The 25,881-nt window shown below is 36.1% G+C and overlaps 1 protein-coding gene across 10 annotated transcripts in view; it reads left to right on the forward strand.

The window, feature by feature from the left end:
* Positions 1-21,023, forward strand: part of LOC148898754 (potassium channel subfamily T member 1-like) — an 81,503-nt gene extending 60,480 nt beyond the window's left edge. For 7 of the 10 annotated variants that reach the window (XM_088993602.1, XM_088993598.1, XM_088993599.1 and 4 more), the window contains 10 exons: positions 610-744; positions 1,496-1,607; positions 1,697-1,798; positions 2,705-2,788; positions 2,873-3,001; positions 5,214-5,514; positions 9,201-9,263; positions 9,448-9,498; positions 17,043-17,127; positions 18,231-21,023. In XM_088993602.1, the coding sequence (XP_088849728.1) occupies positions 610-744; positions 1,496-1,607; positions 1,697-1,798; positions 2,705-2,788; positions 2,873-3,001; positions 5,214-5,514; positions 9,201-9,263; positions 9,448-9,498; positions 17,043-17,127; positions 18,231-18,351 (1,183 nt within the window). In that variant the 3' untranslated portion in view covers positions 18,352-21,023. The remainder of the gene's footprint in view (positions 1-609; positions 745-1,495; positions 1,608-1,696; positions 1,799-2,704; positions 2,789-2,872; positions 3,002-5,213; positions 5,515-9,200; positions 9,264-9,447; positions 9,499-17,042; positions 17,128-18,230) is intronic. The other 3 variants (XM_088993603.1, XM_088993607.1, XM_088993608.1) reach the window with 2 other exon arrangements.
* Positions 21,024-25,881: the final 4,858 nt, after the last annotated feature.

Here is a 25,881-nt window from a genome sequence, read left to right on the forward strand (position 1 = left end):
TTGTAATTAAACATTCAAGAGGAGATCATTTGTTTCATGGTGAACTGCAGTAACTCATTCACTGCCAGACAATGTACAAAAATGTGTCCACTCCAGTGCCAGGGTTTTTGTCATTGTCACTCAAATTTCAGGGTCCACAGAATATTGAGTTGTAGGACGACATAAACATTCAATGCAGCGTAAGAAATCTTAGACTTTCTTCTTTCAACAGAAAAAAAAGAGTCAATTCCTAAGTTATATGGGTCTGGAGTTATCTGAGCTTGAAATGCGGGCGGCTGTACAAAATACAATACAATACATACACATTGATTTTTATAGTGTTTTAACAACAACTGAAAATGTAACAAAGCGCTAACGTGGGAAAAAAAGTGAAACTCTGCCCCCTCGTGGAAGGGAAAAAACATTGCCATAGGTCTGACCAGCGCTTTATCTGCACCCCCGGCCGGAAAAACCAAAACCTGAACACATTCGGTCGGGAATGGCGGTCCACGTCATATTATCAATACATTCGTGGATTTGCACTGAATGAGTTAAAAATGAACCATTGTTTTACGAAAAAATAAAAATAATAATGACAAATGTAGTCATAAAAAAAATGTTTTTTTTCAGTTTAGACAACCTGCTACAGTGCGGAATCATCTACGCTGACAATTTGGTGGTCGTGGACAAAGAGAGCACCATGAGCGCCGAGGAGGACTACATGGCTGACGCCAAGACCATCGTCAATGTCCAGACGATGTTCAGGTACATTGGGAAAAAAAAAAACAAGTACAGTGATACCTCGGCTTACGAACACTTTAGTTTACAAACTTTTCACCTTACAAACATTAAATTTGCGAGAATATAATCTTGGCATTCAAACTTGTTTTTGGCAAACGAACCAAACCACACGGAGCGCCTTGGTGGCTGGCGGACGAGTTTTCCACACCCCCTTTGAGTGCAGGCGTGGTTTGTTATCGAGTGGAGTACTTTTGCTATAATGGGACCGAAAAAGACTCCACCACAGGCTAGTTTTAAGCCGAAGAGGACACAAAAGAAAATTACGGTCGAGCAGAAGAAAGCGATCATCGAAAAACACAAACAAGGTGTGCGTTTGTGTGACTTAGCTGTCCCAGTACCATTACGCTAAGTCGACCATTTCTACCATCCATTGACAACTACCATCACAAAGGTAAATAAAATGATTTTATTATACTGTAGTGTATTTATTTAATTACAATACCATAGCACTTTTATTATATATCAATTAAGGTATATTTTGTGTACTTTTAAGGCTTACCTAGTCGCAAATTGTGTTTTTTGGGGACCTGGGAACGGATTATTCTCATTTTAATGGTTTCTTATGGGAAATAAATGTTTGGAAGACGAACTTTTTGCCTTACACACACTTTCTGGGAACCAATTAAGATTTTGAACTGAGGTATTACTGTACATCGCAACAAACGGTAAAATACCTGTGGACCTCGCTTTCACCGATGTCATCCGATGTCTTCAGACTGTTCCCGAGTCTCAGCATCATCACCGAGCTCACGCATCCATCCAACATGAGGTTCATGCAGTTCAGAGCCAAGGACTGCTACTCGCTAGCACTTTCCAAGCTAGAAAAGGTACGAGTGACCAAAAAAATAAAAATAAAACAGGAGCCTCCGCAAATCCAAGACAAGTCAATCTCATTTCATTGTGTACATTTTTTCAGATAGAACGAGATAAAGGCTCCAATCTGGCTTTCATGTTCCGGTTGCCATTCGCAGCAGGCCGGGTGTTCAGTATCAGCATGTTGGATACGCTTCTCTACCAGGTGGGAAAGCGTGCCGAGCTACCTGCTGCTAAGCGTCTCATTTCGTAAAAGCATTGAGACAACTCGAAATCTGATTGGTTAAAGCAACAATTTGGTCGACACATTTGATGCGACGGGGCCCGCAGAATTGATTGTGAAGGCGTCCAGGTAGATTTCTGAGGCTGGTAACAAATGATGGCTGAAATATGATTGGTTAAATGCTTAAATATGAAACGTCTTAAAGCAGCGCAACAGTCATGAAATAAAACTGAAAGACAATTTGGAATTATTTATGAAGATATTCATGGACAAAATACAATTAACAACAGTCCGTGATTCAGATATTTTTAGGCCAGCAGAGAAGGCTTTGCAGGCTTTGACGGTCTGCCGCTGAAAAATACAAATCCCAAGTGACTGCTGTGGCTACCAGACATGTTGCATAAACGTAGCATTAGCTTAAAGTGTCCTTGAGAGTTTTAAAAAGCGCTCATAAATAAAATGTATTATTACTATTATTATTATTACTATTATTACTATTATTATTATTATTATTATTATTATTATTACAGTAAAGTCTCGTTATATCGATATCGGATATATCGATAGTCCTGGTTATATCGATATTTTTTCGGACTCCCTTGAATATCGATATAACGAGACTTTACTGTATTATTATTATTATTATTACTATTACTATTGCTATTATTATTATTATTATTATTATTATTATTATTATTATTATTATTATTATTATGGGATAGCGGTCATAGACAAACGTATCAATAGCATTTACAATTATTATTATTATTATTATTATTATTATTATTATTATTATTAATTAAAAACTCTTAAGTTCATTTGTTACAATGTGCGTGTGCTTTTGTCTCTTTCTATATCGAGTAATATCATTTCCGTCTATCTTGACAGTCATTCGTGAAAGATTACATGATCGCTATCGCCAGACTTCTTCTTGGTCTGGACACGACGCCAGGTTCCGGGTATCTATGCGTTGTAAGTGCGATGATCACACAGACTTCTTAAAAAAAATATTTGCCACGTGCTAACGGCGTGCATTCTCTCCCAAAATTGCTTCAGATGAAGATCACAGAGGAGGACTTGTGGATCAGAACATACGGAAGACTCTTCCAAAAATTGTGTTCTTCAAGCGCCGAAATCCCCATCGGGATCTACCGCACTGAGTCGCACATGTTCTCCACATCCGAGGCGAGTTAGCTACCATGTGACAATGGATGGCTCGTGTTTACTTTGCGTTGTTATCACTCGCAAAAATATTTTCATTTTTCTGTGAAAATATGCTTGCTCATAAATATACCATAGGCAATGTTTTCTGAGCATCATGGCTTTTTTGTGTTTTTTTTTTGGGTGTCCAGCGAATAACTTTTCACCTTAATTTGACCTTGTCGAGCCTGAATTCGAGAGCAAAAATAATCTGTAAATGTACTGGACTTTTTTGTGAATTGTATAACAACTTTTTTTTTGCTTTTTATGCACCTATCAGAATCAGAATCATCTTTATTGCCAAGTATGTAGAACACACAAGGATTTTGTCTCTGGTTCCTTGATTCATTTTTATTTTTAATTTGATGTTTTTTATTTTTATTAGTTTTTTTCTTATTTTTGGTTTTATTAGTATTATTATTTTTTTTTTTTTATTTTGAATTTTTTGTTTTTAAATTTAGTATTTGTATCTTTATTTTATTTTTATTTGGTTTTATTATTTTTGTTTTTTTATTTGTATTTTTAATTCAATATTTAAGTTTTCATTTTTATTTTTTAACGTTATTTTTTTATTTTATTTCCATACATCCATCCATTGTCCAGACGGCTTTATCCTCATTTTATTTTTTTAAATGTATTTTTATTTTTGTTATTTTTTTTTTTTTTTAGTTTTTATGATTTGTTGTTTATTTGTATTTTAATGTAATTTTTAAGTTAGAATTGTTAATTTTTAATTTTAGTATTGTATTTATTTTATTTTTATTTGTATTACTTTTTATTTGTTTTTTTATTTGTATTTTTAATGTAATATTTAAGTTTTCTTTTTTATTTTTAATGTTATTTTTTTATTTTATTTCCATCCATCCATTCATTGTCCAGACCGCTTTACCCTGATTTTATTTATTTTATTTTTTTTTATGGTTTGTTTTATATTTGTATTCTTAATGCAATTTTTACGTTAGAATTTTTAGTTTTTAATGTTAGTATTTTTTTTATTTTTATTAGGTTTTAGTTTTGTTTTTTATTTGTATTTTTAATTTAATATATTAAGTTTTCATTTTTATTTTTTATTTTATTTTTTTATTTTATTTCCATCCATCAATCCATTGTCCAGACCACTTCATCCTCATTTTATCGTTTTCATTTTTTTAATGTATTTTCATTTTTATTTTTATTTGTTTTTATGATTTTTGTTTTTTTATTTTGTATTTTAATGTAATTTTAAGTGTGCATTTTTAATTGTTTAATTCTTTAATTTGTTCTTGTTGTTTTTTTATTAGTCTATTTATTGTTGTTGTTATTTTTAATGTAATTTTGAAGTTTTGATTTTACTTTTATATTTTAGTTTAATATTATTATTTTTATTTCCATCCATCCATCATCCAGACCACTTTATCCTCATTTTATTTTTTGTTTTTTAATGTATCTTTATTTTTGTTATTTTTATTTTTTGTTTCTATTTGTATTTTAATGTAATTTTTAAGTGAGAATTTTTAATTGTTTAATTTTTATATTTTTTGTTGTTTTTTTTATTCTTCTTTATTATTGTTTTTATTTGTAATTTTAATGTAATTTTTTATTTTATTTTTTTTATTTTAATTTAATATTATATTTATTTCCATCCATCCATCCATCCATCCATCGATTGTCCAGCCCACTTTATCCTCGTTTAATTTTTTTGTTTTATTTTGTTATTTTTATTTTTTTAGTTTTTATGATTTTTGTTTTTATTGTAATTTAATGTAATTTTTCAGTTACATTTTTTAATTGTTTAATTTTTATATTTTTTCTTTTGTTTTTATTAGTCTTTATTATTGTTGTTTTTATTTGTAATTTTAATGTAATTTTTAAATTTTGATTTTAATTTTTTGATTTTAATTTAATATTATTTTTTTTTAGTTACATCCATCCATGGTCCAGACCTCTTTATCATTTTATTTTTTTATTTTTTTGTTTTTTCTTTAATTATTATTATTATTATTATAATTATTTTTTTTTTGTGATTTATTTTTTATTTGTGATTTGTGATTTTTTTTATTTGTGATTTTTCATTTTTCATTTTTTTTCTCGGGGGGGGGGGGGGGGGTGAATGTGTGTTTGTCATTCTCTTATTTCTGTGTACGAACACAGAAATACGCTCTAAGCGTACATCAAATGTTCCCAAAATGGCGTTCCAACGTGTTCCTCACCATCCCAGTCTCAGGTGTCCATCAACGTGGAGCAAGCCGTGGAGCATCGCGACCGTAAGGAGTCATGGAAGGAGAAGACGGCTCACCGCAACTCCAGCGCCAGCGAGCAGTCGGAGCACCCGTTGCTGAGGAAGAAGAGCATGCAGTGGGCGCGACGGCTGAGCAGGAAGAACACCAACAAGCCCTCCAGCCGGGCCGAACGCATCTCGCAGCAGCGCCTCAACTTGTACCGCCGTTCCGAGCGCCAGGAGCTGTCCGAGCTGGTCAAGAACCGCATGAAGCACCTGGGCTTGCCCACCGTGGGATATGGTCAGTAAAATCACCATTTTGGGTTCTCGGGACCACATTGTTGCTTTTGTTGACCGATGAGTCACCATTGCATCATGAGTCTCATTCAGGAAACACAATATGACAGATTGGAGTTTCACATGAGAAATATGACTTTCATCTCAGAGAGTGGCGTTTAAAATTTGGATTGAATGATGTTGACATGATTGGCTGTGAATCGGGATACATATATCCTTTAAAAGTGGCATTTCATTTTACAGAACGAAAGCCTTCATTTGCAATTATATCCACAAAGCTAGAACATAGCTTTGCTGTTACACAGATTTTTTTGGAGCATTTTATCCATCTATCTATCTCTCTATCTATCTATCTATCTATCTATCTATCTATCTATCTATCTATCTATCTATCTATCTATCTATCTATCTATATCTATCTATCTATCTATCTATCTATCTATCTATCTATCTATCTATCTATCTATCTATCTATCTATCTATCTATCTATCTATCTATCTATCTATCTATCTATCTATCTATCTATCTATCTATCTATCTATCTATCTATCTATCTATCTATCTATCTATCTATCTATCTATCTCTAGCTCTCTATACAATACCATACAACACATATTGATTTATATAGCGCTTTAAAAACAGCTGAAGCTGCAAAAAAGCGCTTAACATGGACAGCTATCATATACAGGAAATAAAGTATCTGGCTATCTAGTGACCTAGCTGCCTATCTAGCGACCTAGCTACCCATCTGGCTATCTAGCTGTCTGTGTAGCTAGATGGCTAACTAGCCATCTATCTATCAAGCTAGCCATTTAGCTAGCTAGCTTGCCATCTATCTAGCTCGCTAACCATCTAGCTAGGTAGCCTTCTAGCTAGCTAGCTAGCCATCTATGTAGCTAGCTAGACATCTATGTAGCTAGCTGGCCATCTATGTAGCTAACTGGTCATCTGGCTAGATAGCTAACCATCTAGCTATCTAGCCATTTATGTAGCTAGCTAGCCATTTATCTAGCTACCCATCTGTCTAGCTAGCTAGCCATCTATCCAGCTGGCTAGTCATCTATCTAGCTTGTTAACTAGCCAACTATTTAGCTAACCATCTATCTAGCTAACCATATATCTAGCTAGCTAGCCATCTAGCTAACTAGCTAGCCATCTATCTAGCTAGCTAGTCATCTATGTAGCAAGCTAGTCATCTAGATAGATAGATAGATATCTAGCTGCCTAGCTAAGTAGCTAGCTATCCGTTTATAGCTAGCTCGCCATCTATCTATCTAACTAGCAATCTCTCCATCAAGCTAGCCATCTCTCCAGCTATCTAGCCATCTATCTAGCAATCTAGCCATCTAGCTAGCTACCTATATACATACAATTGCTTAATGTTACTAATCTTATTTAGATGAGGAGACGAGACATTATAACAAATCCCCTGACAGCAAAAAAAATACTTTTTTTAATGATGCTGTCACGATTCAATATAGTCCCGTTTCACAGTAATTTCAACAAATGTTTAGATTTTTATTTATTCTTGTGGAACTCCAATCTGTGTTTGTATTTGTTTGTCTCATCTCATGGCCTTTTGGGACATGCCTGTCTTCATGGCATCCACTCATAGTCCACCGGCATCAATTTCATCAACCACTTTACGTAAAAAAATGAAGAAAAAAAAACATATATGCAGTCATACGCCACCCATCATCAAAGTCACGTCCACTTCGGGTTTCCACTGGTCCATTAAGTAAATTTTTGAATTATGCCTGCCAATAATTTTAATTGATACATGAATAATAAATAAAATAAAATAAAAACAATAACAAACAAAAAGCACATTCCAGTCATAATCGCTACATCATTACAGACATTTTCAGCCCTTTAAATTGTTCTGTAATTTCTAAATCAATCAATAAAAATAACACCTGCGGCCAGATCAATAGGAACACAAACAGGAAGTGAGGCGAAACTTCATGATAAACTTTTTTTAATCACCTTTTTATTGCAAAAATGTTAAACAAAAATTGTTGCCCACGATATTGCACATCTGGGAACTCCTATAAGAAAATGTGTATTAAATTACAAATAATAATAATAATAATAATAATATATTTCATTTTTAAGCGCCTTTGAAAACTCTCAAGGTCACTTGATGAAAGTCACAGGATCGAGTTTCTTCCTGTAGGTGTGCAGCGGCAGCAACACGCGCCAAACGTTCACTCAACCCGGAAGTAACTGAAATAGATAGCAAGCTAGCGAGCGAATAGATAGCTAATAGCTAGCAAATAGCTATCTATTAGCTCGTGAATATTCGACACCTGTAGAAACCCTGCAACATGTGGATGCATCACGCCTCTCTGTTTTTTGTTTTGCCTTGACATCTGCTCACATTTTCACTTCAAGCTGTGTCACACTTCCAAAACAAACTGAAGTTAAAAATAATAATAACAATAATAATACATTTTTTTTATGAAGAAGCCTGATGCCAGATGTGTCGTGCTGGCTAAATCTTGTGTAATTGTGTCGCTCACGCTGCTTCCAGGGAGAAGCCCAAACGCTCCTGACCTTCTGAGTTAGAATCCACCACAGATGAATCATTTGGAAGTGCACACTGAAGCATGGCTTCTTCTCATTTTATTATATACAGTGATACCTCGGTTTACAAACCCCTTGACTTACGAACTTTTCGGTTTACGAACGTTAAATGTATGAAAATTTTACATTGGCATACGAACTTTTTTTCGGGATACACACGAAGCTGACACAATGAGTGATGTTTCGTTCGCGAACGAGCCTGTTCTAACAAGAAAATGGCAGCCGGCTTGTTTTGGTCCTCTATTCTCCGCCCCCAGTCTTTGGTTCAAGCCATGTGATTGGTCAGGAACGCAGCAGTGAGGGGATGTGGTTTAAACAAAGAGACAAGCAGACGACAGAGTGACAAAATGGATATAAAACAGTAAAATTTTGACTTGTTTCAACTTTGATAGTTCAAAGGCAGAGTGTAAACTGCAAGGTTAAAATATCCCATCAATCAGGCTCTACAAATAACCCGCACAAGCCATCTGTACACTTGATGCAAAAAGCTATCGACCCAGCTAAACAGAACACAAATGATGAGGAACAAGGTAAAATTATCGCAGCGAAAGCACCTACAAGGGTCATTCCTTAAGATGGTGAACGAAGACGGCTACGTTCCTCATCAAGTGTTTAATGCTGATGATACTCCATTCCATCAAAGCCATGAACAACCATCACAAAGGTAAATAAAACAACTTTATTATACAGTACAGTTTATTTCTTTAATTATAGTACCATAGCACATTTATTATACATAAAATAAGGTATATTTTGTTTAGTTTTAAGGCTTAGAAAATTAGAAAGTAGAAAATTATGTTTTATGAGGACCTCAGTGGGAACGGATTATTCTCATTTTAATGGTTACCTATAGGAAATTATTTTTTGGGATACACACATTTCGCCTTACACACTCTATCTGGGAACCAATTAAGTTCGTAAGCCAAGGTATCACTGTATATTATTATTTTGTTTGCATCTTCTCACCCGTTGAACCTTTCTTATGCTCAAAAGCATTTGCAGCCTGCTTGATTTTTTTATTTCTATTTCCTTTTCCTCCTCCTACTTCTCTTTTTCTCTCTCTGACTTTTCTCTCCCCCTTTTCTCACACCTCCCCTCATAGAGGATGTTTCTAATCTCACCGCGAGCGATGTGATGAATCGAGTAAATCTAGGATATTTACAAGGTAACGTGTGCGCGCGCACACGCGTCCGCCATTTCTCCACTCGGCTTGTGAGTGTGAAAAACGTGTGCGTGTGTGGGCGAAAGGAGCTCATCCTTTCACCAGCATCCTCCTTTTTTTGACTCTATGTGTGAGCTTCACGTTGACACTTGTGTGGCTTAAGTTAACCGTGAATACCGTTGCTCAGAGTTGCAGGACATATCAGAGCAGCCGTATACAGACGGGAGCCGGCCGTCAGGTTAGCCGGTCCATCCACTCTATTGTATTGCATGCGTGAGAGCGTGCGTGAGAGTGGGTGTTTGTCCAATGTGGATCAGCGTTAGGTATTTATGAGAGGTCATCTTGGGGGATATGATTCAGGATTACCTCGGACACGCTCTTTTGCATGGCACGGGCATGACTGAAACATTTGTGATGCAATGCTCTCACACATCAGTTATGATTTGCAAGGTGGTGGTGCACCCCAAAAATGCAGGCGGGGGGAGTCGGGTGTATTTGACAAATTGTATGTAATAAAGTCAGCAGGACCAAAATCTCAAACAACAGTCTTTACAACAAAATGTCCAAAGTAGCAAACAAAACCATGAGTAAAACATGACAAGACGAAACAAACCTAAAAGGATGAAACAAACAATGACACGACACGGAATGGTCGTGCCGTGAGTCCTTTTAACTGCCACTGATTAAAACGACCAACACCTGCGCACCTGCAGGCGGGGACCTACAGCGCCAACCGTTGGTCTCAAAACGAAACGTGACACGGGTTAACTATTGAAGCGCTCTCACACATTACCACTACGACTTCGCAACACATTTTTTTGCTCATTGGCTCATGCTGTTTGTAATTTGGGACATTTGTCACTAGTCTTTTGTCGACATCATTAATTTGCACCTTGTTCCTGGAAACTCTCACATACACGACTGAATATGTTTACAAAAAAAAATCCTGAAATGATCTCACACTAAAATTCTCTCAGTGCTGAAACACACACCAATGAAATGTATTTGACCAACACACACTACTGAAACTCTCACACACTCACACACAAAATGCACTCTCACTTGCAGAAGAAATTCCCTCTCACACATACTTGACGTTCGCTCCCACAGTACCGCACTGCACTCTCACACACACATAGAAACAAATTCTTCAAAATATTCCTCTCGTCTTTGATATTTTTTTTCACTCTCACACACAGTTTAAATGCTCTCCCATATTAAATACTCGACACGCATCACAATGAAATGTCGTGATTCATGCGCAGTAGTGTGTCTGAGAGCTAATCCTGATTGATGCCCCCGACTGCCCTTCATGGTTAGCTCAAGCAGCCAGTTTCTCACTTTCCTGTCACTCTCTCGATTTCTTTCTCTGGCTTCTCCGCATTATGCGCACATGTGTGAGATGGCGCCCGCCAACCCTTCCCCCCCCCACTAAAAAAAAAATGTGGCTTGTTTTCCTGGAGCAGAACGCATAATGGCCTCTTGGATCTCACACACAAAACAGGCATTGACTGACTGGTTGTCAATCAAGTATTCATATGCACTCTCACATTTATGGATAATTTTGACCTTAGATTACATTGGATGAGCCTTTGTTTGTCTCACAGTGGAGAAATTGACATTTCATAGCAGCAAAATCAAAATACAGGAGCTGCTGTAAAGGCAGCTACTCTCGCGGCGTCATCTTGAAGTCAAGAAAACAAAATAACTAATAATAATGATGATGCTATTAATAATAATAATAATAATAATAATACTTGTCATTTATGAGCGCCTTTTAAAACACAGTCACAGGATACGTTTTTTTGTGGGTGAGCAGCGGCAGCCACATGCGCCAGCGTTCACGCAACCCCATTAACTCAAATAGATAGCAAGCTAGCTAGCTAGCGAATAGATAGCTAATAGCTATCGAATAGATGGCTAATAGCTAGCGAATAGATAGCTAATAGCTAGCGAATAGATAGTTATTAGCTAGCGAATAGATAGTCAATATATAGGCAGTTATAATCTGGTTTACTGGTGCACAACAACATATCGAAATGTAGGCTACTAGCAATGTAAACAACAAGTAAGGGGAGTAAATATGGAGGTTTTTATTTTGATACAAATAAAAACAAGCATGTACATGTATTCTTAAGTCACTCTCGCGGCGCCATCTTGAAGTCAAAAACAAAACAAAAAAACTAATAATAATAATAATACATTTCATTTATAAGCACCTTTCAAAACTCTCAAGGTCACTTTACAGTTACAGGATCAGTTTTTCTGTGGTTGAGCAGCGGCAGCCGCATTAACTCAAATAGATAGCAAGCTAGCTAGCTAGCGAATAGATAGCTAATAGCTAGCGAATAGATAGCTATTCGCTAGCGAATAGATAGTCAATATATAGCCAGTTATAATCTGGTTTACTGGTGCACAACAACATATCAAAATGTAGGCTACTAGAAATGTAAACAACAGGTAAGGGGAGTAAACATGGAGGTTTTTATTTTGATACAAATAAAAACACAAGCATGTACATGTATTCTTAAGTCATCATAAATATAAAAAAAAAATGAATATTTGGGCAAATACATCGAGAAAATGACACAAATGGATTTGCTGACCAATTTTAATTGAGTGGATTTTTTTTGTCTGCTACAAGCTAAATGTTGAACGCAGACACGAATCTGTACCATCCATTGACGAAAACAGTTTCCATCCCGCGTAAATCCGCTTCAATTCCAAGTCGCGACAGGCTTTGTTCAGTCTCCGAACAAACATCTCTGACACACATACCATCTCCATTTTTAAAAACAAAACAAGCACAATCTGGTTCTAAATTCACCAAAGTTCCTATACCAAACAAACTTCTCAATTTCAAGCCATTGTGGCTCAATAAGATTCGGCACTCTGATCCAAAATGGCGTCTTCAGCCCTCAGTTTCCAGATGCCTTCTGTTCCATTAGCTTGTTTATTTTAATTTCTTGATTTTAAATCGTCTTTCCAACGTTTGGTTCAGTCTTGACGGATGCTGGAGCATGAACATGTGTGTGCGTGACGTGTGTGTCGGCATGGCGACCGACCTCTCGCCCTCGCCAGATGGAGTCAGATCTGATGATGATGAAGATGATGATGATGATGTGCGGCTACGGGCGCTGTATGCATGTTTCAAGCTGCGCATGCGCCTTTGGTTGCCTTTCGCTAACCCACCCCACGCGTCAGTAACGCTTGTCTTTCTCCCGCGCTGCCCCCCCCCTCTCATTCACACTTTGTCTTTGTAAAGAGCCACAAGCAGGTGGGTTGTCGTGGAGACGCGTGGAACCTATTTGACAAACGTAAAAAAAAAAAATGACAAAACACATTTGAAAATATTCAAATTAGCTCCTCCCCACGACGATAAAGCTAGTACATGCACACATACTGTATTAAAGATACATCCAACGGAGAAAAAAAAACATCAAATTAATGAGACGGTATCAACAATGAATAAAAATGATTTTCTTTCATTTTTAATATTTTTTTCTTGCCCTGATGTAAATGAATTGAAATAATATGTGATATTCCTGTTCATTGATGTCCTGTATATAGACGCTCCCCTACTTACAAACATTCGAGTTAAGAACATTTTTGTAGTAACATATGTAGTATTTTTGCCAGTTGTACAGATCTTTATGGAACATATATTTTATTCAATGTTTATTTTTTTTAGTACAAACCAATACAGACGCTCCCCTACTTACGAACAACGGTACATATGAACATTTTTGTAGTAACATATGTAGTATTCTCGCCAGTTGTACAGATCTTTATGGAGCATATGTTTTATTCAATGTTTATTTTTATAGTCGAAACCAATACAGGCTTTCCCCTACTTACGAACAACGGTACATATGAACAATTTTGTAGTAACATATGTATTATTCTCTCCAGTTGTACAGATCTTTATGGAGCATACATTTTATTCAATGTTTATTTTTTTAGTACAAACCAATACAGACGCTCCCCTACTTACGAACAACGGTACATATGAACATTTTTGTTGTAACATATGTATTATTCTGTCCAGTTGTACAGATCTTTATGGAGCATATATTTTATTCAATGTTTATTTTTTTAGTACAAACCAATACAGACGCTCCCCTACTTACGAACAACGGTACATATGAACATTTTTGTAGGAACATATGTAGTATTCTCGCCAGTTATACAGATCTTTATGGAGCATATATTTTATTCAATGTTTATTTTTTTAGTACAAACCAATACAGACGCTCCCCTACTTACAAACAATGCTACATGTGAACATTTTTGTCGTAACATATGTAGTATTCTCGCCAGTTGTACAGATCTTTATGGAACATATATTTTATTCAATGTTTATTTTTTTAGTACAAACCAATACAGACGCTCCCCTACTTACGAACAACGGTACATGTGAACATTTTTGTAGGAACGTATGTAGTATTCTCACCAGTTGTACAGATCTTTATGGAGCATATGTTTTATTCAATGTTTATTTTTATAGTCGAAACCAATACAGATACTCCCCTACTTACGAACAACGGTACATGTGAACATTTTTGTAGTAACATATGTAGTATTCTCGCCAGTTGTACAGATCTTTATGGAGCATATGTTTTATTCAATGTTTATTTTTATAGTCGAAACCAATACAGACGCTCCCCTACTTACGAACAACGGTACATATGAACAATTGTGTAGTAACATATGTATTATGCTCTCCAGTTGTACAGATCTTTATGGAGCATATATTTTATTCAATGTTTATTTTTTTAGTACAAACCAATACAGACGCTCCCCTACTTACGAACAACGGTACATATGAACATTTTTGTAGGAACATATGTAGTATTCTCGCCAGTTATACAGATCTTTATGGAGCATATATTTTATTCAATGTTTATTTTTTTAGTACAAACCAATACAGACGCTCCCCTACTTACGAACAACGGTACATATGAACATTTTTGTTGTAACATATGTATTATTCTGTCCAGTTGTACAGATCTTTATGGAGCATATATTTTATTCAATGTTTATTTTTTTAGTACAAACCAATACAGACGCTCCCCTACTTACGAACAACGGTACATATGAACATTTTTGTAGGAACATATGTAGTATTCTCGCCAGTTATACAGATCTTTATGGAGCATATATTTTATTCAATGTTTATTTTTTTAGTACAAACCAATACAGACGCTCCCCTACTTACAAACAATGCTACATGTGAACATTTTTGTCGTAACATATGTAGTATTCTCGCCAGTTGTACAGATCTTTATGGAACATATATTTTATTCAATGTTTATTTTTTTAGTACAAACCAATACAGACGCTCCCCTACTTACGAACAACGGTACATGTGAACATTTTTGTAGGAACGTATGTAGTATTCTCACCAGTTGTACAGATCTTTATGGAGCATATGTTTTATTCAATGTTTATTTTTATAGTCGAAACCAATACAGATACTCCCCTACTTACGAACAACGGTACATGTGAACATTTTTGTAGTAACATATGTAGTATTCTTGCCAGTTGTACAGATCTTTATGGAACATACATTTTATTCAATGTTTATTTTTTTTTAGTACAAACCAATACAGACACTCCCCTACTTACGAACAACGGTACATGTGAACATTTTTGTAGTAACATATGTAGTATTCTCGCCAGTTATACAGATCTTTATGGAGCATATATTTTATTTATTGTTTATTGTTTAGTACAAACCAATACAGACGCTCCCCTACTTACGAACAACGGTACATGTGAACATTTTTGTAGGAACATATGTAGTATTCTCGCCAGTTGTACAGATCTTTATGGAGCATATATTTTATTCAATGTTTATTTTTTTAGTACAAACCAATACAGATGCTCCCCTACTTACAAACAATGCTACATGTGAACATTGTTGTAGTAACATATGTAGTATTCTCTCCAGTTGTACAGATCTTTATGGAGCATATATTTTATTCAATGTTTATTTTTTTAGTACAAACCAATACAGACGCTCCCCTACTTACGAACAACGGTACATGTGAACATTTTTGTAGTAACATATGTAGTATTCTCGCCAGTTATACAGGTCTTTATGGAGCATATATTTTATTCATTGTTTATTTTTTAGTACAAACCAATACAGACGCTCCCCTACTTACGAACAACGGTACATGTGAACATTTTTGTAGGAACATATGTAGTATTCTCGCCAGTTATACAGATCTTTATGGAGCATATATTTTATTCAATGTTTATTTTTTTAGTACAAACCAATACAGACGCTCCCCTACTTACGAACAACGGTACATGTGAACATTTTTGTAGTAACATATGTAGTATTCTCGCCAGTTGTACAGATCTTTATGGAGCATATATTTTATTCAATGTTTATTTTTTTCATACAAACCAATACAGACGCTCCCCTACTTACGAACAACGGTACATATGAACATTTTTGTAGGAACATATGTAGTATTCTCTCCAGTTGTACAGATCTTTATGGAGCATATATTTTATTCAATGTTTATTGTTTTAGTACAAACCAATACAGACGCTCCCCTACTTACGAACAACGGTACATATGAACATTTTTGTAGGAACATATGTAGTAATCTCGCCAGTTGTACAGGTCTTTATGGAGCATATGTTTTATTCAATGTTTATTTTTATAGTCGGAACCAATACAGACTTTCCCCTACTTACGAACAACGGTACATACGAACATTTTTGTAGGAACATATGTAGTATTCTCGCCAGTTATACAGATCTTTATGGAGCATATATTTTATTCAATGTTTATTTTTTTAGTACAAACCAATACAGACGCTTCCCTACTTACACACATTCGACTTACGAACAACGGTACATACGAACATTTTTGTCGTAACATATGTAGTATTATCTCCAGTTGTACATGTACACATCTTGATGGAGCATATATTTTATTCAATGTTTATGTAATGAATCAAAATAATTTGTGATATTCCTGTTGAATGATGTCCTGTATACAAACGCTCCCCTACTTACGAACATTTGAGTTGCGAACATTTTTGTAGTACCATATGTAGTATTCACTCCAGTTGTAAATGTACACATCTTTATGGAGCTATATTTTATTCACTGTTTAGTTTTTAGTACAAACAAATACAGACTCTCCCCTACTTACACACACGACTTACGAACAACGGTACATATGAATTAACATTTTTGTAGTAACGTGTAGTATTCTCTCCAGTTGTACATGTACACCTCTTTATGGAGCATATATTATTTTCAATGTTTATGTTTCAGTACAAACCAATATAGACGCTCCCCTACGTACGAACATTTGAGTTACAAACAACAGTACATAAAATAATTTCTGTAGTAACATATGGAGTATTCTTTCCAGTTATACATGCACATATATTTATAGAGCATCTATTTTATTCAATGTTTATGTTTCAGTACAAACCAATACAGGTTAGTTATACAAGCCTTAAACATATATTCCATAGAAAATATAGCACTAAAGCAACTTAGGAACAAATTCACCTTATGAATGACTGTCCTTAAGGTGAATTAGTTTGTAAGTTGGGGAGCGTCTGAACTACTCCTTATGGATGTTCATTCATGGCAGCGCATCATGTCACGATGTCGGCGCTTTGATTTTCTTTTTCTTCCGTCATGTGACGACGAGCAGTGCCGTTGTTATGCTGGGAGAAGTTGGGGCGACGCCCTCCTTCTCCCAACGAGCCACCCTGAAACCCGTTTCCGGTTTTCTCTCCGCAGATGAAATGAACGACCACCAGAATACGCTCTCCTACGTGCTCATCAACCCGCCTCCGGATACCATGCTCGAGCTTAATGATATCGTGTAAGAAAGCCGCCAAAATATTTCTGACAATCATTATTTTTTTTAGACGTGTTTATTTCATTCATATATTTATTTATGTATTTATTCATTTGTTTAAGTACTCCGCCATTGGTTGATCAGCTCATCATTATTTTTTTTTCCCGACATGTTTATTTTATATATTAATTTTTTTATTTGTTTATTTTAAATAATGCACTGTTTAATAATCAGCTGATTATTTTTTTGTCGACATGTTTATGTATTTATTTATTGTAGTTTTAGTCCGCCATTGATTGATTGACAAGCTCATCATTTTTTTCTCCACGTTTATTTATTTATTTAAATAGTATATGTGTGTGTGTGTGTGTGTGTGTGTGTGTGTGTGTGTGTGTGTGTGTGTGTGTGTGTGTGCGTGTGCGTGCGTGTACGTGGGTGTATGTGTGTGTATACGTGTTTATACGTGTGTATATCTGTATATACACGTGTGTGTGTGTGTATATATATATATATATATATATATATATATATATATATATATATATATATATATATAGTAAAGTCTCGTTATATCGATATCGGATATATCGATAGTCCCGGTTATATCGATATTTTTTCGGACTCCCTTGAATATCGATATAACGAGACTTTACTGTATATATATATATATATATATATATATATATATATATATATATATAAAATTTTTATTTATTTATTTTAATTTTAAGTAGTGTGTCATTGATAAACTCATTATTTTTTAGACATCTTTATTTTACTTGTTTTTTTTTTGTTTGTTTTTATTTATTTGTGTACATATTTATTTATTTTAAGTAATCCACCACAAGTTGATCACCTCATCATTATTTTTTCTTGACATATTTTATTTATTATTTTTTTAATTGTTTATTTTAAGTACTGCACCGTTAATTGATCTGCTCCTTATTTTTTTAGATGTGTTTATTTTATTTATTATTTTTTTTTTTTTTTTTTTTAATTTATGTACTTATTTTTATTTATTTTTAGTCGGATCGCAAGCTCAACTTGAGGACTCAACAAGTGGACTTTCTTCTCGTTCGCAAACTGAGTGGAGTAACGTTTTTTTTTTTTTTCTCTTTTCTTCCCAGATACATCATCCGTTCCGACCCGCTGGCGCACATGCCCGACGAATCACAAATTGGCCAGAGTCGGACCACTCGGAACCAGACGCACTTTGTCTCAGAAACCAGAGACGAGACGCACCTATGAGCTGATAAGCTACACAAACACACATAAAACACACACATACACGGACGTTTGCGACAGAGCCGGCGCATACGATTGCGGAAGGATGCATGAAGAGTGCCTCGACATCCTCGACATGTCGATACCACACCTCGCTTCGGCTACTAACACTGGAGGACAGCCGTGGAGGGGTTAAATTCGGCCCACGTGGCCTTTCTACGGTAATTAATCTGCTTTGCCGTTCTATTCTTAAAAAAAAAAAAAACTCAAACCTCACAGAAACTGTTCTGAAAAAGCCCCAATCAATACCCCTAAATATTGGATTGGATTGGATGTACCTTTATTCGTCTCACAGTTGAGAAATTTACATTTCACAGCAGCGTCACGTCGCTAAAACACATCCATCCATGTGGCTGTAATATCCACGATTCGGTGCGGAGGATAAAGAATATATGTCTGTGAATACAGTTATATTTGTTTTTTTTTCAGTGTAGGGACATTTTCGGCTCATCCTAAAATGTCCCTCATTAGCCCGATATCGCTACCACTCTGTAAGTATTATTTTTATTTAAACTGCACACGCACGCTTTGTGCCCTTGTGCCTTGCGACCATCAGGGCAGCTGACATTCAAATCCCCCCGATTTTAACATTCACGCATTTCCTCCTAATTTTTCTATTCAAACTGCAACTTTGGAGTCAACGTGACATTGGAGGAGCACAAAATATCTTACGCCACCTTCCCTGTAGGGGGCGCCATTGACTAGTAAGGAAATGGACAATAGTTGCCGTGACGTCATGGTAGGTTGGTGTATTGTGATTCAATGGTGACTGACTGGTCGCCTTGGCAACAACCTGTATTGTGGGACTGTGTTGGAGCACTGGAAATGTTTACGGAACTCTCGATCGGAATCACACATTTGAGAGGAAAGACTGAAATGGCGCTTATCAGCCATGTGTGTTTTGTTTATTTTTGTTTCGAAACATAATTTTGGCTGTGCAAACGAGGAAAAAAAACACGACAGTACAGTGATACCTCCGTTTACGAACTTTTCAGTTTACGAACGTTAAATTTATGAAAATGTTACCTTGGCATCCGAACTATTTTTCAGGATACACACGCGGCGCCACAATGAGTGATATGTCGTTCGCAAACGAGCCCGTTTTCCGAACAAGAAAATGGCAGCCGACTCATTTTTGTCCTCTATTCCCCGGCCCCAGTGTTCGGTTAAAGCCACGTGATTGGTCCAGAACACAGGAGTGAGGGGAGGTGGTTTAAACATTTAAGAGACAGGCAGACAACAGATAGAGTTTCAACTTTGATAGTTCAAAGGCAGAGTGTAGGCTGAAAGGTTAAAATATCTCATCAATCAGGCTCCACAAACAACCCGCACAAGCCATCTGTACACTTGATGCAAAAGCTATCAACCCAGCTAAACAGATCACAATTGATGAACTAGATACAATTATCACAGAGAAAGCACCTCCAAGACATCATTCCTCAAGATGGTGGAAGAAGAAGGTTACATTCCTCATCAAGTGTTTAATGCTGATGAAACCGGCCACTCCATTCCATCAAGCCATCAACGACCATCACAAAGGTAAATAAAACGACTTTATTATATAGTACAGTTTATTTCTTTAGTTATAATACCATAGCACATTTATTATACATAAAATAATGTATGGTTTGTGTATTTTAAGGCTTAGAAAATTAAAAGACGATGTTTTATGGGGACCTAAGAACGGATTATTCTCATTTTAATGATTTCCTATGAGAAATTAGTTTTTGGGATACACACTTTTCGTCTTACACGCTGTCTGGGAACGAATTAAGTTCGTAAACCAAAGTATCACTGTATTATTCAATGATTTAAATGTTTTTAAGTGTCCTCGAATGATTTGTGCCATTATTTATTTGTAAATACATTTTTGTACACTATGTGCCATTTTTCGTCCCTTTTAGGGAATATCAGAGCCTGGCCGGGGCTATCTTAGATTATTTTTGTCTCATCACGCGTATCATCTCAGTCTTTAATTTATTCACTGCCAGATGATGTGTATCTAGCTGGCTATCTAGCTAGCTGGCTACCTTGAGTTTTAAAAGGTGCTTATAAATGAAATGTATTTTTCTTTTTTTCATCAGAAAAAAATAGAGTTAATTACTAAGTTATGTGTGTCTGGAGTTATTTGAGCTGGAAATGGGGGCAGCTGTACAAAATACAATACAATGTGCTTTGTTCCAGCTTCAGTTGTTGTTAAAGTGCTTTATCAACCATTATGTGTTGTATTGTATTTTGTACTGCCGCCCTCATTTCAAGCTCAGATAACTCCACACCCTTATCACTCATAATAATTATAATATATTTCATTTCTAAGCGCCTTTCAAAACTGTCAAGGTCACTTTACTGTCACAGGATCAGTTTTTTAATGTGGGTGAGCAACGGCAGCCACGCGCCAGCGTTCACTCAACCTGGAATAACTTAAATAGATAGAAAGCTAATAGCGAGTTAATAGATAGCCAGATAGTTAGTTAAATAGATGGCCAACTAGCTACGCAGATAGCTAATTGATAGCTAGCCACATAGCTGCTGATGTCACCTATTATTTGAGTGTTTTGTGTGGATTTTTACTGAGAGGTAAAAACATAATCAACTTTAGCTATCAAAAATAGATAGCTGATAGCTAGCTAGCTAGCTAGCCAGATAGCCAAAAGCCTGCCAGCTAGATAGCTGCAAATGACATTATTATACTACTATTATTTGACTGTTTTGTATAGATTTTGATATACACGAATTTTCTGATGAAAAAAGAAAGTCTAAGGTTTCTAACGCTGCATTGAATGTTTATGTAGTCCTAAAACTCAATATTTTGTGAATTTTGGAATTCATGTGACAGTGACAAAAACCCTGGCACTGGAGTGGACACATTTTTAGCACATCGTATGGCAGTGAATGAGTTAATTGAATCCATAAAGTTGCATTTCACTTCAATTTTATATATGTATATATATTATTTTTTGCCCCGTGGTTAAACGTCCTCATGTCAGATGATAATCCAAGGTGCCATTATTTTATTTATTTATTTTATGTATTTAATTTACACCTTTGTTGTTAGTCTCGGTCAGGCTCTCAAATGTCTTTATTCTTTAACTTGAATCCTGACTGAGAACATAAGGTTTGTTTCGATGAAAAGGTTTCTTCAGCTGTCATCTGTACTTCTTTGAAGGTGTCGGACGTTTCGCTTCTTATCCAAGAGGCTTCGTCAGCGAACATTGTAAAAAGGAAAATTGTAAAGAGCAATGCATTGGGGAGACTATACAAATTCTTCAAAAAAACTTTATCAACATCGCAGGGATAGTACTAGTGGGCCTCAATCTGCAGTACATTTGCACCTAAAAGCTAGCAACCACTCATTTGACGACAATGAGGTTAAAATCTTAGCGAAAGAAAATAGATAGTTTGAAAGGAGAGTAAAAGAAGCTATTTTCATAAAACAGCAAAACCCTTCACTAGATATTTATGGTGGGGTGGGGTTCAATTTGGATCGTTCGTACAACAGACGTCTTTGACAACATAGGCTTATGTTGGGTCACCCGAAAGAGGTGTGTGTAAAAGTGATTGACACATTTTGTCATTAGCTAGCTATCTGGCTATCTCGCTAGCTATATATTTGCTATCTATAAGCTAGCTAGCTAGCTCTTGGTTATCTATTAGCTAGCTATCTAGATGGCTGTCGGTTGGCTAGCTAGCTAGCTATTTGAGTTATTGCGGGTTGAGTGAATGCCGGCGCATGTGGCTACCGCTGCTCCCCCACAGAAAAATTTATCCTGTGACTGTAAAGTGACCTTGATAGTTTTGAAAGGCGCTTAGAAATGAAATGGATTTTTATTTTTTATTTTTATATTTTTATTATTATTATTATTATTATTATTATTATTATTATTATTATTATTATTATTATTATATTATTTTTTATTAGTATAATTAGTATTATTATTATTCATAAAACAGCAAAACCATTCACTAAATCGCCATGGTGGGGTTCAATTTGGGGCAATCAGGCCAGTCTTAGACCCCATACTCAGGCAGGACAATAGAAGTAATCAGTCGGGACAATAGAAGTAATCAGTGTAGCCACAGGGAGTAGTCCTCTGCTCCCCCCAACCTGAGAGCAGGGACCAATCATATCAGAGTCTGGCACCGCCACGTCTGGACAGTAGGGATATATATATATATATATATATATATATATATATATATATATATATATATATATATATATATATAGGGCCTAAACTACCAGCAAAAATTTTAGTTCACTGACGAAGCCTCTTGGATAAGAAGCGAAACGTCCGACACCTTCAAAGAAGTACAGATGAGGGCTGAAGAAACCTTTTCATCGATGGACCAACTCCTGTACGACTGAGAGCTTACACAGACATAAGGTTTGTTTATTTATTGTGATGAAGTCTTAGCATCAACCCCCGCACCCCCTTTTTGCCCCCTTCTCCCTGTTTGTCTTGCGAGGAAACGTGAAAGAAAACTATTTTTGCACTAATGGAATATTTATGGCATGACCCTTTAATCTCTTCGTTCATCACTGCGCTTGTCTTTTTGCAAAAAAAAAAAAAACATGTCACACATTTTGTTTTCTTTTGCAGGCAAATACGAACGACAACAAAGTGGCAAGCATGCACGCAAGTTTTTATTGATTTATTTATTTATGTATTTATGTATTTATTTTTTGTATGGGGTAAGTGGTTAACTTTATCCAGTGGGTCCATTTTAACAGGTTTGGGGAGTTGAAATCATCCCAACATTCCACAATGTGAGAAGAAGGTTTCTTCAGCCGTCATCTGTACTTCTTTGAAGGTGTCGGACGTTTCGCTTCTTATCCAACTTGCTCTCAGGTTGGGGGGTGGGGGGGGGGGGGCAGAGGACTACTCCCTGCAGCTAGACTGATTACTTCTATTGTCCTTCCATGAGTATGGGGGTCTACAACTGGCCCGATTCCCCCATTTGATCTGGTATCACCTCATCAGCATAACTAAGCCTATGTTGCCTAAGAAATCGAACGATCTAAATTGAACCTCACCCCACCATGGCGATTTAGTGAAGGGTTTTACTGTTTTATGAAAATAGCTTATTTTACTCCCCTTTCAAACAATCTATGTTCTTTCGTCTGGACAGTAAGGATATAAATAGCAGTTAACCAGCAAAAATTTTAGTTTGCTGACGAAGCCTCTTGGATAAGAAGTGAAACACCTTCAAAGAAGTACAGATGACGGCTGAGGAAACCTTTTCATCGATGAACCACTCCTGTATGACTGAGACACAGACGTATTCCATTTCTCTCTACAGTCTTACATCGGGCACGTTCTAACGACTTAAAACAAAGAGCATGTTTTTTTGTTTGTTTTGTTTTTTAACGTATACAAGCTTGCTAAGAACAAATAACCGTTAGCCAATGTCGAAAGCGCCATTTGATACGTCGTCTTTCTAATAGGAACGGAGCGTGCATGTTGTTTACGTGTCGGTCATGTTTGCCACCTCAGTGTTTGACGACATGCATTTTGTACTGTTTTTTCTTATGATGGGGGGGAAAGGTCATGTTTGAAGGTCATGAAGAAATAAAAAGCTGCATGCAGCCACTTACAGTCAACGGGATTTTAATTTCACGCTTAAATTTCACACTATTACATTTGATCTTTGAAGAGGCTGTAATCACGTTTGAAAGGTGCTTACAAATTTATTGTATTATTATTATTATCATGAGTAATAATAATAACAATAATTATAATAATAATATTACATTTAATAAGTGCCTTTTAAAACTCTCAAGGTCACTTTACAGGATACGTTTCTAGCTGGGTATCTAGCTAGCTATCTAGCTAGCTATCTAACTCACAGGTGTCAAAGTCAAGGCCCGCGGGCCAAATCCGGCCCACCACATCATTTTTTTCGGCCCGCGAAAGCAAATCAAACTTGTTAAATTCCATGATGATTGCTAAAATCTGAGCCAAAATTTCATATTTTTGGATGTCAACCACAATAAAAGTCATTATTCTTGACTTCAGATTTGAAAACGAGTTATTCGTTAATTTGCTGTGTGCTCTATATGTAATATTTGAAGGGATTTAAACATTTTAATGGGTTCACTAAATTCAAGAGGAAACCCTAATTACAATGTGGCCCGCGGCAAAAAATGACTTTGACACCCCTGATCTAACTGGTTATCTATTAGCTATCTAGCTGTTAGCTTTTCTAGCTGGGTATCTAGCTGGCTATTTATTAGCTATCTAGCTATTAGCTTTTCCGGCTGGCTATGTATTAGCTAGCTTTGTATCTATTTGAGTTATTCCGGATTGAGTGAATGCTGGCACATGTGGCTGCCGCTGCTCACCCACAGAAAAAATGTCTCCTGTGACTGTAAAGTGACCTTGAGAGTTTTGAAAGCCGCTTAGAAATGAAATGGATTATTATTATAAATTTGAGATATTGTTGATTTCGTTTTTGTCATTAAATATCAGCAGTAATGTTAATGATAACAAATACAGTAAAGTCTCGTTATCTCGATATTCTCGGGAGTCTGAAAAAATATCGATATAACCGCACTATCGATATATCCGATCCTGCGCGCATGTAATTTTCTCCTTGCATTCATAGAAATAGTATCGTAATAAGCGGTACTATCGATATAACCGATATCGATATAACGAGACTTTACTGTATCGCTACTCGTAAAAAGCCAAGTCGACCACCGAGAAAACAAGTCCCTGCGAAAAGTCTCGAAGAAACAACAGTTCTGAGAAGACAAGTTCCGGTTAAGCGGAATTTTATTTTGAAATCAGTTAAATGAAACATTTTACTTCGAATGACTTCTACTGAGCGCATTTTACAAAGATTCCACCGCATATAGCTATATTTTACGTTTTAAGACTCGCGATTAATATTCCGGAAGTCTTGTTTTCCAGTTGGTGACGATGCCTGACGTCACGGAGGGAACGCCCCTGACCGAGACAGCGACACACAATGCATTTTGGGTACTTTTTTTGGTCTGAAAACTTCGTGTTGATCCGTGTTGATGGCGAAATAAGACGGAAACCGCATAAATAACGCGATGGTGAATCGTTGTGTGTTGCACCAAGACTACTATTTGATACTAGTTGACACACGTTCCCAGCAGACAAATCAGCTCATTTCCAACGGAGCTTTGCCGCCATCTTGTGCATTATCTGGGACGCTACATTGGAGTCCTGACGGCTCAAAATGACACGGACGGAATGACTTCTTTAATCGATTGCAAACATGTATGCTTTCCTCTTCAGAACTATTTGAATTATATTCATAACTGGATACGTCACAAGAAAGCATCTTCTATAAAACGTTTTTCTGATGTCAGTTAGAAAACAAAAAATGGTGTCGGTTGTCCTTTAAATCTCATAATATCTTATTGCCAAATAGGCTTCACATAAATGATGCCTTTATTGACATAAAGAGGTAGTGACCGGAATCCCACCCCCTGACTTTGCCCCCCTCCCATGTACAGTATAA

The sequence above is a fragment of the Hippocampus bargibanti genome, linkage group LG04 (assembly GCF_051943395.1).
Source record: "Hippocampus bargibanti isolate YZ-2025 linkage group LG04, ASM5194339v1, whole genome shotgun sequence".
In the NCBI taxonomy this organism is placed as follows: Eukaryota; Metazoa; Chordata; class Actinopteri; order Syngnathiformes; family Syngnathidae; genus Hippocampus; species Hippocampus bargibanti.